This window comes from Gavialis gangeticus, unplaced genomic scaffold (assembly GCF_001723915.1).
Source record: "Gavialis gangeticus isolate Ggan-Ray unplaced genomic scaffold, GavGan_comp1, whole genome shotgun sequence".
In the NCBI taxonomy this organism is placed as follows: domain Eukaryota; kingdom Metazoa; phylum Chordata; order Crocodylia; family Gavialidae; genus Gavialis; species Gavialis gangeticus.
In genome coordinates this window covers 5626540-5637734 of record NW_017729004.1, presented here as the reverse complement: position 1 = coordinate 5637734, position 11195 = coordinate 5626540, and the positions used below count along the sequence as shown (strand labels likewise).

At 54.8% G+C, this 11195-nt stretch overlaps 2 protein-coding genes and 1 long non-coding RNA gene across 4 annotated transcripts in view; 2 read left to right on the top strand and 1 right to left on the bottom strand.

The window, feature by feature from the left end:
* GUK1 (guanylate kinase 1) overlaps positions 1–3838 on the bottom strand; it is a 43746-nt gene extending 39908 nt beyond the window's left edge. Inside the window, exon 1 of one of the 2 annotated variants that reach the window (XM_019508044.1) lies at positions 3740–3838. In XM_019508044.1, the coding sequence (XP_019363589.1) occupies positions 3740–3779 (40 nt within the window). In that variant the 5' untranslated portion in view covers positions 3780–3838. The remainder of the gene's footprint in view (positions 1–3739) is intronic. The other variant, XM_019508045.1, reaches the window with a different exon arrangement.
* Positions 3839–3904: 66 nt separating this feature from the next.
* Positions 3905–9366, top strand: MRPL55 (mitochondrial ribosomal protein L55). The gene is made up of 4 exons (XM_019508047.1): positions 3905–3993; positions 6774–6965; positions 7412–7613; positions 9100–9366. Exons 2-4 carry the CDS (start codon positions 6886–6888, stop codon positions 9247–9249), a joined length of 432 nt encoding a protein of 143 aa, XP_019363592.1. The 5' UTR covers positions 3905–3993; positions 6774–6885; the 3' UTR covers positions 9250–9366.
* The window catches only part of LOC109291174, a 27039-nt gene continuing 20523 nt past the window's right edge, over positions 4680–11195 (top strand). The window contains exons 1-2 of the long non-coding RNA XR_002095764.1: positions 4680–4690; positions 6570–6577. This is a non-coding gene — a long non-coding RNA (uncharacterized LOC109291174). The remainder of the gene's footprint in view (positions 4691–6569; positions 6578–11195) is intronic.

Genomic DNA, 11195 nt, shown 5'->3' with positions numbered 1-11195 from the left:
ACAGGGTGGGCCCAAGGACCGAGCCCTGTGGGACCCCACTTGAGCTGAGTGAACTAAAATTGGTTCGGGAAGCATCTGAGTTCAGCTGGTGCAGCCTCCCAATGAGCAAACTCGGAGATTCGCTCACTGCCAGTGCAGCATTATCCTCTAGCCCAGGATGCTCAAGCCCTGGCCTGTGGACCAAATCGAGCCCACGGAGCCGTGGCATCCAGCCCATAAGGCTCCCATGGGTCAGGAAATATGGCAGCAGGGCAGCAGTGGCAATTAACAACAACAACAACAATAACCAACCCCCGCCCCGCACACACACAATACATGGCTGGATCCAGCTTGTGGATGGACCAGGCACCTCCCATCCAGCCCATGGTGGGGCAGGAAGGGAAAGATGGGTACCACTGATTTAGCCTGATCAGTCATCTGCAGGCAGCAAGTCTACTCTGAATTTATTCCTGCTTGCACTAGAGCAGATCTTTTTAGAGAGGGGAAAGTCATCCAGAACGACCAAAGGGGAACTAACTGCAGGGAGATAGTTCCTATGATTCATTCCACTCACCAGTCCCCATCATTGACCAAGACGTAGACCACAGGAACCAAGCACTGGTTCCCACTGCACCTGGCTGAAAGCACGCTGTTTCCATATGGGTCCCCACCATCGCCATGCTTTGAGACATGTCTACTACTCTGCATTTCACTGATTTTGTGAGTGCCACGCCAGTGCTGCACCGTTCTAGTTTCTCAGGTCTTGTCTGCCTTACAAACAGCAGAGATGAAGGGAAATGAAGAAGTTTGGGCACAGAAAACATGCATATCTTTTGCAGGTCTGGTTTGGATACCCAGATACTTCGTTGTTATATGTGGCCATTCAGGACAAGCATTTAACAGATGAACAACACACCTCCTTCCTCATGTACATAGGCAATCCCAACCCCATCCGGGCAATCCCCTCCTTGGCCTTGACCCTCAGCTCCCCCACCTCATTCAATCAGCCTAGTGCCAAGCCAGACATGGGAAAGAAAGAAAAAGCCAAGGGGAACGGTGAGAAAACATATGAATACAGCTCAAAACAACAGAAAAACACCTGACACACCCTCAAGCAAAGGCCAGTGTAGTCCCCTGCCTGCCTTTCTACCTACCATTGCTAGCAGCCCCTCCACTCAAAATGGATGGGGCCCTGCAGAGACCACCTGAGACAAAGGGTCACAGATTCACAGAAGTTTAGGGCTGGAAGAGACCTTGTGAGATCATTGGGCAGGAAAGACTGCAGGGGTCTAATAACCCCAGCATGTTGTGTGTCCATCTACACTGTGACAGCAGAGAGCTCAGCCCTGGTGCTGAGTCAATAAACCCTGGCCACCCATCTCCACTCAATTTCCAAAATGAAGTAGCATCCTGCTCCAGACCTGGTTTCCAGCATGAGCAAGAGTCTCAGGGCAACCTCAGTATGCTGGGGAGTCCTGGACTCCCCTCACCCCTTTTTCCTGTGCTGGGTGTGTTGTTACATTCCTCCTTGCAGATACTCCGATCCCAGAAGCGGTTCATCCTGAACCGGGATTAGTACATGAGAGAAGCAGATTAGGAAGGGCAGTCTGAAGGGAGTTGAGATGCAGTGATGATCACACCCAATGCTAATAAGGTGGTCACAGGTCATGGCTCGGTTTCCCTGCTCCCTACTTGAAGTGGCCACGAGACCCTTATCTCAGAGAAGTGGGTGGGAATACAGAAATTTGAATCTGAAGTGTATAAACTCCTCCACACGAAGGCACACATGTGGGAGTGTAGACAGGTTCTGCGGGGCTTGAGTGCTCACCAGGAGGGAGTGAGCACGTCTGTGCCTTCTCTGCTGTATGCAGCTGCTCTTGGTAACATTGCCCAATTGATAATACCCCCAAAAAACTGGTGTAGAGTTCAGAGGAACCTGCTTCAGCTTCTCTTGTACTTCTCTGGAGTCATCCTGGGTGTAACAAGTGCATTCCCACAGGCCCTTTTCCATAGTGGATGCATGTGGAGCAGGGGTAGCAGCACTGATTGCCTCAGTGCTGCCAAAGAACAGCAAAACTAACCACTCAGCCACTGCCCTCCCTGCCCTGCTAAACCAACAGAAGCAGGGAGTGGCTCCATGGGCTCTCCAAGGCAGGCAGCAGCTGGAGGGGCTGAGTCACTACTGAAAGGAAAGAAAAAGTTTTCTGAAGGCTCATTGCAGAGCTGTTACCAGAGGGCAATGGGTCATGACGCAGAGGGCACTCGCTATGGCTGAGGAGAACCGAGATGGAGGAGGTGGCGGGGTGAGCTGTTCTGTCCCTGCACTGAGCTGCTTGCATGTTTTGGGGATGCACTCAAACGCACCTGCAGAGAGTTTGCACGCAGACAACACAAACAGTCACCATTTGCTGTCGCTGGATAAAAACCCAGCAGCCCCAAACATGTTGGTCTCTAAACACTGAATTGTGCCAAGGGACCCATCTTTGAAACACACGTTAGGAAAGAGCTTGCCATTCAGATACCTTGCTTGGTAAATAATTAAGCAGCTCCAGCTGTCCTCAGACAAGCAAAAATGCAAATGTCATGAAGGGAAGGAGGCTGCTCAGGTGTGCTCTAGAGGGGAGAGGCATCCAACAGGAAAGGAGGGCTGGAAGGGACCCTCGGAGGCTGGATAGTCCAGGCTCAAGGCAGGATCATCCCTGACCAAACCAGGTCAGCCACGTGTTTTTCTACAGGCTGGATCCAATAAGTTCCCCACTGCTTGAATGACGAGGAACCCAAGACAGACGGTCTTTGTGCAGAGCTAAACAAAATCAGGTGGTTTCACTTTTAATCAAGAAGGTGAAGAAGAACCCACACCAGGTCTGACCTTTATGGAGTAGCATCTCCCCTGCAGCAAGACCCATCTCCAGCTGGAGACTTTTGCTCCCTAAACCACCAGAAACGTCCCCTCTCGTCCCCAGGGCGAGAGGTACAACGCGCACTAACTGCTGCCTTCCAGATGAAATGCAAAGCAAAGTCCCGATCTTTGGAAATTAAAAGACCCCAAGAAGCTCTTTTTGCAGAGCTGAGGCCACGCGGGCACCTCCTCACCACTTCCCTTGCTCACCGCGGCAGCCTCCAATTGCTGCGGGGTTTCCGCTGTGTGCAGCGAACAGCAACCAGGCTTCCTGCCAGGGGCTGCCTGAGATGGCCGGAGCTGGGGGTGCCGCAGCCTGGGAGTAGGGTGCTGCCTTTCGCAAGCCAGCGGGCGCCCCCAGAGCGGGGCGCGGCAGCCAGGCCCTGACACGGAGGAAGTGGTGGGCTGCCACGCCCCAGCTGGAGCCTGGCGCAGCCCCATCCATCCCGCCCTCATCCCCGACACGCGCACGCAGCCGCCCACGGGGGTCCCCGGGTGTGGGCAGGGAAAGATATGGGGGGGGACACAGTGTGAGGACAATATAAAAGGATCTCATGACAGACCAGGGGTGGTACCTGCACAAGAGAGCAGGGAAGACCAAGGGGGTGGGTGGGAGACCTCAGGACTGGGAGCACTGGGAGGGGCTGGACTGGTGGCACTGGGAAGGACTGAACTAGAGACCTCAAGATTAGGAGGGGCAGGCCTGGGAGAAGTGGGAGCACCGGGGTGGCATGGGCTAGGAGAACTGGGGGCACCGGGAGAAGTGAGGGCACTAGGAGAGACTGGACTAGAGACCCCAAAACTGGGAGGGGCTGCACAGGGAGAACTGGGGGCACTGGGGAGGGCGGCGCCGTCACTCACCCGTGGCCAGGGCGCAGCCCAGCGGCCGCCGCCAGCTCATAGGCGCCACCGGCTCGGAGCCGGGATCCCCGGGGAAGCCCCGCCCCGCGTGGCGTCATCCGGCCACGACACGCACCTCCTGTAGACGTCATCACCCCGCGACTGCCGCAGACGCCGCGCGTGCCAGCCGGCGCGGATTAATGACGCCGCGGCCCCAGCGTGCAGCCGGCCTCGAGTGCGGCTCGCGCTCCCCGGGCCCAACCACTGGGCGCGTGGTAGGTGGGGGGCGGGACACTCGGGCCGGGCTATTACGGGCGGAGCAGGGGGGTGAGGGTGTGGGATGGGGCGGCTGCTGCTGCTGCAGGGGTCAGGCTGGGCTGGAGGACGGGGCTGGGGCAGAAGCAGCAGCAGCTCGGACTGTACCATTATGGAGCTTCAAGGGTCAGACCATTATGGAGTTGGGAGGCGGAGCAGGAACAGTTAGGACGAGACCATTCTGGAGTGTGTGTGGGGGTGCAGCTTCAAGGGTCATACTGTCATAGAGGAGGGGAAGCAGGGCTGGACTATTATGGGGTTAGACGGGAGCAGCGTCAAGGGCTGAACCATCAGGGGAGGAGGGAGGGGCAACTTCGAGGGCCAGACCATCATGGAGGGGGGGGTGCAGGAAGCAGTAGGAATACACCATTATGGAGCTGGGGGGGAGCTTCAAGGGTCCCACCATTACGGAGGAGGGGGGAGGAACAATTTGGACCAGACCATTATAGAATGGGGCAGCTTAAAGGGCCAGACCATTATGGAGGAAGGGAGGGAAGCAGCCTCAGGGGCTGTACCATTAGGGCGGGGGGGGGCAGCTTCTAGGGCTAGACTATTGGTAATGATGGAGGGGGGTAGTGGTGAGGGTGGGACTAAGGGGGTGGCCCCTCCTGGAGCTGGGCCTGCCCCTGGCTCTGTGACACAGGGTCCCCCAGGGCAGTTTAGGGCACTTGGGGGCTACGGGAAGTCTCGGCCGTGGCTCCCCTCGCCTGCTGCAGTATGCCCCGGGGGCTTGGCATGGGCAGGCCGGAACCCCATGGCTTGGGGCTTCCCGAACAGGGCCAGCAAAAAGCCACCGCGGTCCTAAGGCCTTGTGTGCAGGAGCACCCCTGAGCCTGTCCTACAGTTGTGACGTGGCAGGTTTGGGGCAAGGCCTCTGCCGGCTGTGGAGGAGTTTGCATCTTGCATCCTGGGGCTGGCGCCGTGGAGATTTGAACAACTGGAAGATGACCATGTGCCAGACACGGGACGTGCATCTGTGGTCTCGCTCTTTAAAGGGGTTTGGCCAGGGATGAACATGACCCGGTTGTCAAGGTCCGTTTGATGTGCATTGGGGACGTGGGGAAGTGCCCACCAAGTCAACATAAAACCCCTCTTAATATGGGGGGGTGCTTAAGTGCACATCACAGGATTACTGGGGACATCTTATGAAGAAAACTGGGGTGGGAGTGAAGATCCAAGGTTTCAAACAAGTGCCTTGAGCAGAGCACACTGGGCCTGCCTGCTGGCCTCCAACAAGTCCCAAGAAGCCAGTGGACACTGCCCAGTGAAACTCTGCCTGGAGGTACGAGCGGACAAGGGACCGGAAAATGGCTCTGCGGTCCCCAGGGGTCCCCCCCAGCCTCCTCCCTAGTCAAGTAGGTGTCCAGCTTGGCTAGGGCCAAGAGGAGGTTTCATAGACCTTAGATTTCATAGACAGGGCTGGAAGGGACCTCACAAGATCATCTGGTTCAGCCCCCAGGTTGACCAAGAGGTTGTGGGGCCATGGATGGGGAGTGCATAAATAAAAAGGTGCAGGGAGAAGTGCAGCCGGGCCCTCAGCAGAAGGTCCTGGATGATGTGGGAGGGTAGATCCCAGCCCATGAATTGCTCCAGGCTATGCTGCACCCTGCCATCTCCACTTGGGGGTCTCACTGACACGTGCTCCCTGCTGGTCCTGTCATTCTTCCCCTGCAATTGCACCCGTGCTACAGATGTGCTATTCTGCAACAGGATCATCTCGTGCCCCGCAGGTGTGATGAGATGCCGATCGTGGACTCAGACCCAGAGCAGTTTCCTCCTGACAGAGGACAGGAGGCTTCAGTCAGCTGCCTGCATCTCCCTGCTATCCAGAGCTTTGTACCCATCCTTGGCCTAGGAGAGGAGTTGGGAGCTACTGTCAAGGAAGGAGAGCAGGGCTTAAGCTGGGCTCTGACACTGCTGCTGCTTGAATTATGGCAGCAGAGCACCCAGCGTACTCTTTCTGCAGGAGTTTGCTCCTGCCAGTCACACGAGATAGTCTTGTCTCCATCGTAGAGTCCAGTGTGATTCATGTTTCAGCAGTCAGAAAACTGCTGTCCTCTGGCAAGCAGTGGCCCCTAGGTATGAGCCACCTCCCAGATCTGTTTGGGAAGCTTATGCTGCTGAAGCTTAGTAATAAAACCTGATGAAGACTTGGAAAAACTTGCTGGTTGCCAATGAGAAGTGTTGCCACACAACGGCCAGTAGAGATGGCGCCTGCTAGTAGCCACGTGCCCGTGCCTGTGCCCTGGTGCTGCGTTGCTGTGAGGGGCTGTTGCTGTTATGGGGAGGGTCCTCTGAGTACACAGTACTATACAGGGTATGTTTCCAGGGGAAATGTTGCTGCTAAGAGGTGCTGCTCACATCAGGTGTCACTGCCAGTATGCTGGATGCTTGCTTGCACTGTCCTGTCTGGCCCTCTGCACCCTGGGTCTCTGTTTTAGTTGATATTACTCCATCACTAGCATAAAAATCAGGGAAGGCAGAGCACAAATTGGCCTGCCCTGAGATGCACATGTCTGCTTCTGCTATTCTGCAGGGAGAGAGGTGAGTCTGGCCATTCCGAGCAATCCCTTTCTCCAACTTGTCGTCTGCAGTGCTTTCTAGAAGGCTAAAGGAAAAGATAGCTCAGAGATGCACGGGGCAGGGGGGAGGTTTCATCCTTTTTTAAGTGATCTGAGTGAAGACTTAAGGAAATGCCATGTGGCTGGAGCCATCTCCTTTTCATCTCCTTGGTCATCAGGTTATTGTCAACAAGGAGAGCACGTCCCAAGAGGCAGCGTAGAAATCCCATCGCTGCCCTGAGGAGCTTCATGGAGTAGAGTCGAAGAGAGATCTGACTGGGTTTTGCATGCATGTGCCTCATCCGTTTGGGCCCTTTCTCTTCTGCAGTCATTGCCAGGACCAACATGGCAGCAGTAAGCAGGAGCCTGAGGTAAGCTTTGCGCTCGCATCTGGCAGGTTGGCTGATCTGGGGATTCATCTTGCATGATCTCTGAACAGAGATGAGGGCCCCCAGCTGCTTGCAGAAGGCATTTGGCACCTCAGAAGATCAAGCCACAAATTGTGCTTGTGTTTATTGTTAGGCCAGGGTCCGCTATCTCAACCCTTGGTCCGTAGGAGCATTCACTTGAGTTGCACGCTGAAACCAAGTCTCTTGTATTAGGAGATAATCTGATTGTCAAGGTGGTTAAGGAAAAAAGCCCCCTCAGCACCAGGTTTGTGGTGGAAGCACCATTCCTTGGGACTTCAGGTTTTCTCCCTCTCTAGCATACGACAGACTATTCTTACGTGGTGCTTGGGGGCAGGCCCATGAGCTCTTTCTCCTGAAGGAATGTAGGGAAGATGATCGACCCTGCCCTGTCTGAATTCCTTTAATAGCTTGTTACGGCGAGATCTGATCCAGCGGGTGCTCCCCACAATCTACAATCTACACACAACCCCCAGCCAGCACAACTCCAACAGGGCTGCCATTGCTAACCTACAGAGACAGGTCTACGGCAGGGTCTACCCAGTTCTTGTGGTCAGGCCTGATGGATCGACCATTCACATCCGCTATAAGGAGCCGAGGTGGATTCTGACGGTAAGGCTGAGCCAGAGCTCTTTCTTCTGTAGATCTATTGGAGAAAGATTATGGAGGGGGCATTGCTAATTTCTTCCTAATTTCTTAGGCCTAAATCATCCCTGTTTTCCAAACACTGAGAGACCTGTGCATCATTATGTGGATGGTGTGATGCAAAAACAGCCTCACCCCTGGGGTTATTCCCAGGCAAACCCTTCCTTTCTGCTGATTTCAGATTCCTCTGGCCAAAGGGACTTGCTTGAGGAAAGTCTTCTAGGCGAAGTATGGAGGTTCTGGGAACCTTTCCCTTCATGCCTGCAAACATCACTGTATATAAGAACAGAGGATCTGGTAGCCAGGTGCCTCAGCAAAAAATCCACCCCCCACTAATGGTCCTCATTGGGTCACAGAAGTAGGACTCTCCTTTCTTGGCTAGGTGAGGTCTATCTGAGCCAGGCTTGGGACCCGGGAGTCAGGAATAAGGGGAAGCTTATGCTATATCTGATCTATAGATAGACAAAGCTGATGTTCTGTAGAGTAGAGCTTTCTCTATTAATAAATCAACTTAAAATGCAGGTTCTCCAAGTGAAAGAATCCCAAGACTCTTTCAGTGTATTTGTTGATATTTTAGCTTTCACAGTGCAAATCATTTCAGCCCCTACGAGCTACAAAACCTGTTGCCCAAACAGCAACTAACTGGATAGATAGAAGCTTTCACTAATGCAGGGGTGGGCAATTACTTGGGTCCATGGGCCACACAGAGAGTTTTTGATGAGCTGTCGCAGGTTGGGTCATCAGACCCTCCTCCCCTCCCCCACACAACAACTCACCAAAACTCCCTATGTGGGATGGGGCTATGGGCAGGGAGTGAGATGGATGATCTGCTGGGGGGGGCATGTACGGGGTGGGGGGAAGCTGCATGGGTGCTAGGTCCTAGGAGCTGGAAGGGGTGCATGCAGCAGAGCTTGCCCGGGTGGTGCAGTCCATAGCTACTACCCTCCAACTCTGCATGCAGCTGAGCCTACGCAGGCAGCCCGCACTGTGCTCCTACCCACGCCCACCATCCTGGCCCTGGCCAGCATGCACAGCTTACTGGCAGGGCTTCTTCCAATGTGGCAGCTCCCCTCACCTCCAGTGGCAACACCTCTCCCTGCTGTATTGTTCCCAGCAGGGGAGAAGCTGCAACCAGGCAGCTCCTGCCCCAGCATGCAGGGCTTTAGCTCCCAGCTGCCTTCCACCAGCTCCACTGCAGTGAGAGCAGAGGGAGGTGACAGCTTCCAGGCAGCAGGAGCAGTCCTCCTGGAAACTGTGCACTCTGCCTGGGGCCAGCGGCCCAACTGCGTGGCCATCTTTTTTTTTTTGGAGCAAAACCTTGATGATGACATCTCGCCTTTCTCCTTTTGGACATGACAGAGTCCTTGGAGCTCTGTTCTAGATCGACCTGCTTCTCTTTGTTCTATTGTTGATTAATTTTTTTTTCTACTCCTCTCCCCTCTTTCCTTCTCAGCTGCCTGTAGACCTCAGCACTCTTCCTGATGCTGAAAGAAGAGCCCGGTTAAGGAGACGTGGTCACAGCAAGCACCAAATCAACCAGGAGAAACTGCTCAAGTATGACATTAATATGGATCAGTACAAGAAATTCTGGAAGAAAAAATGAGGGCTTGTTTGGAGGATCTGGGAAGAGGTCTGAGGATCTGGGACTGCACTGAAGGAGACTTAACACAATCTTTTAGGGTGATGGTTTTTACATGAGTAAAGATCCTTTACCCCGTAACTGCTTGTGGTCCTATTCTTGTGTGTGTGCATGTGTGTTTGAAAGGTACCACCCTGGAGACTGAAGGTCTCTGTTTATCTGCTGATCGGCTGGATGGGAAATGACAAAAAACCACAATGCATCAAGGAGTGACAGGAAAGTTCATTCTCCCTGAAGCATTCAGTCTTTGGTTTGTCTGCTGAGCTAACCAGGAAAGGTGCCAACTGGTGCCCCTGTACTGGTGGCTTTGTGGGTTGAGGAATCAATTACCTAGGAGCTGGGCTGAAGCATCCCAACCGCCCTCAGAGTCTGTAAAATCTTACTACCCCTGTTTTTGAGACTGACCTTGCTACTCACGGATAATTAAAAAAGGTGAAAACTCTCTTAGTCCGCCACTCCCGGGACCAACCATGGCTGAGCGGTAACCTTACCTTGTACTTAGGAGGTACTGGAAGCCATAGGGGTGGTTTGAAATGGGTGTTTAAGATGCACTTCTCTGTACGAGGGCAGGATGTTCCAGGGACCCTTTTACCTTGGGAGATTTCAAACCCGCGGCAAAACAGGGAAATGGCTTTCCCTACTGCTAAATGTAGCAGCCTCGGGGGGAAACGTGGCGGATCTTTTACAACAACGGGTGGGATCAAAATCAGACAGGAAGCGACAAAGAACAACTTCCTAACCCGTGGAAAGCGCGGGAGGCCGGACGAGCAGAATGCAATGGAACCTGATCCTGCAATGAGGTCTTCTGAAGATGTAAAAAAACCCACAATCTTAATAGTGCAGGCTCCTACCCTGGGGGTTTTTAAGAGGTTAGATGAACACCTTGCTGGGGTCGTTTGACCCCTGTACTCTTTCCTGCCATGGCAGGGGGTCGGACTCGATGATCTCAGGTCCCTTCCGACCCTAGAAACTATGAAACTCAGCACATGGACTGTTTGAATAAATCTTGAGGAAAATAACGGTGGTCGCTCCTGAGAAATGGTGAGCCTGATCGTGATGGGGCAGAGGAAGGACTTAAGCTGGGGAGTGGGAGAATCCATTTTTAAAGTTTGTCCCTGACCCTTTCGTGTATTCTTGGGACCCACTCCTGGGTCACAACCTACGGGCTGCGAAACGCTGCGCCGGTGAGCAGGGGCAGGGCTAGGAGCCACAGCTGCCAGTTCCCACTAGCGGGCAGGTGAGCCAAGACAGGCTGCTAGCCCTGCTCTACTGGGGGCAGTGCAAGAGATCCTGGGATACTGGAGGACTTCGACTTGAGCCACCCCTTAAAGGGCCAGGAGCTGGGTTGTGCTGGAAAGTATCCTGCTGGGAATGGCGTAACTTTAAGCCGCATAACGAGGCTCCAGGGTGTTACCGTGTGGACAACCCAGGGCTTAAGAGCTCCAGGAGCCGCCCACGGTTCCCAGGGAACAAGCCCTTACTCAGTACACGAGCCCAGCTTCCACGTCACGGAGGAGACGTGCCCCTGCTCCCCGCCGCCAGGGAAAGGGTTAAACCCCCCTAGACAATGGCACGTCCGAGCGGCCGCAGTCTCCGAAGGGCGGGGGTGGGGAGGGCGCGCGCTCTGTGCCCAGCCAATGGCAGGCGGGCGCCGCGCTCCCTTCCGGGTTGCTCCATTCCATCCCCCCCGCAGGCGGAGCGCGGTGGTCTGTTCCGAACCAGCCGGAAGTCGGTTGCGGGCGTTTGGAGTACCTGGGGGCGGGGTGGTCCGGGGCCTGCGGCTGCGGGCAGCGCCTCGCAGGTAGGCAGGGCCCTGGGACGGGGACGGGGACGGGGACGGGGACGGGGACGGGCAGGTGTCTCTGTGCCACGTGTGTTTGCTCTGATTCCCCCCCCCCCCCGGCCCCTGA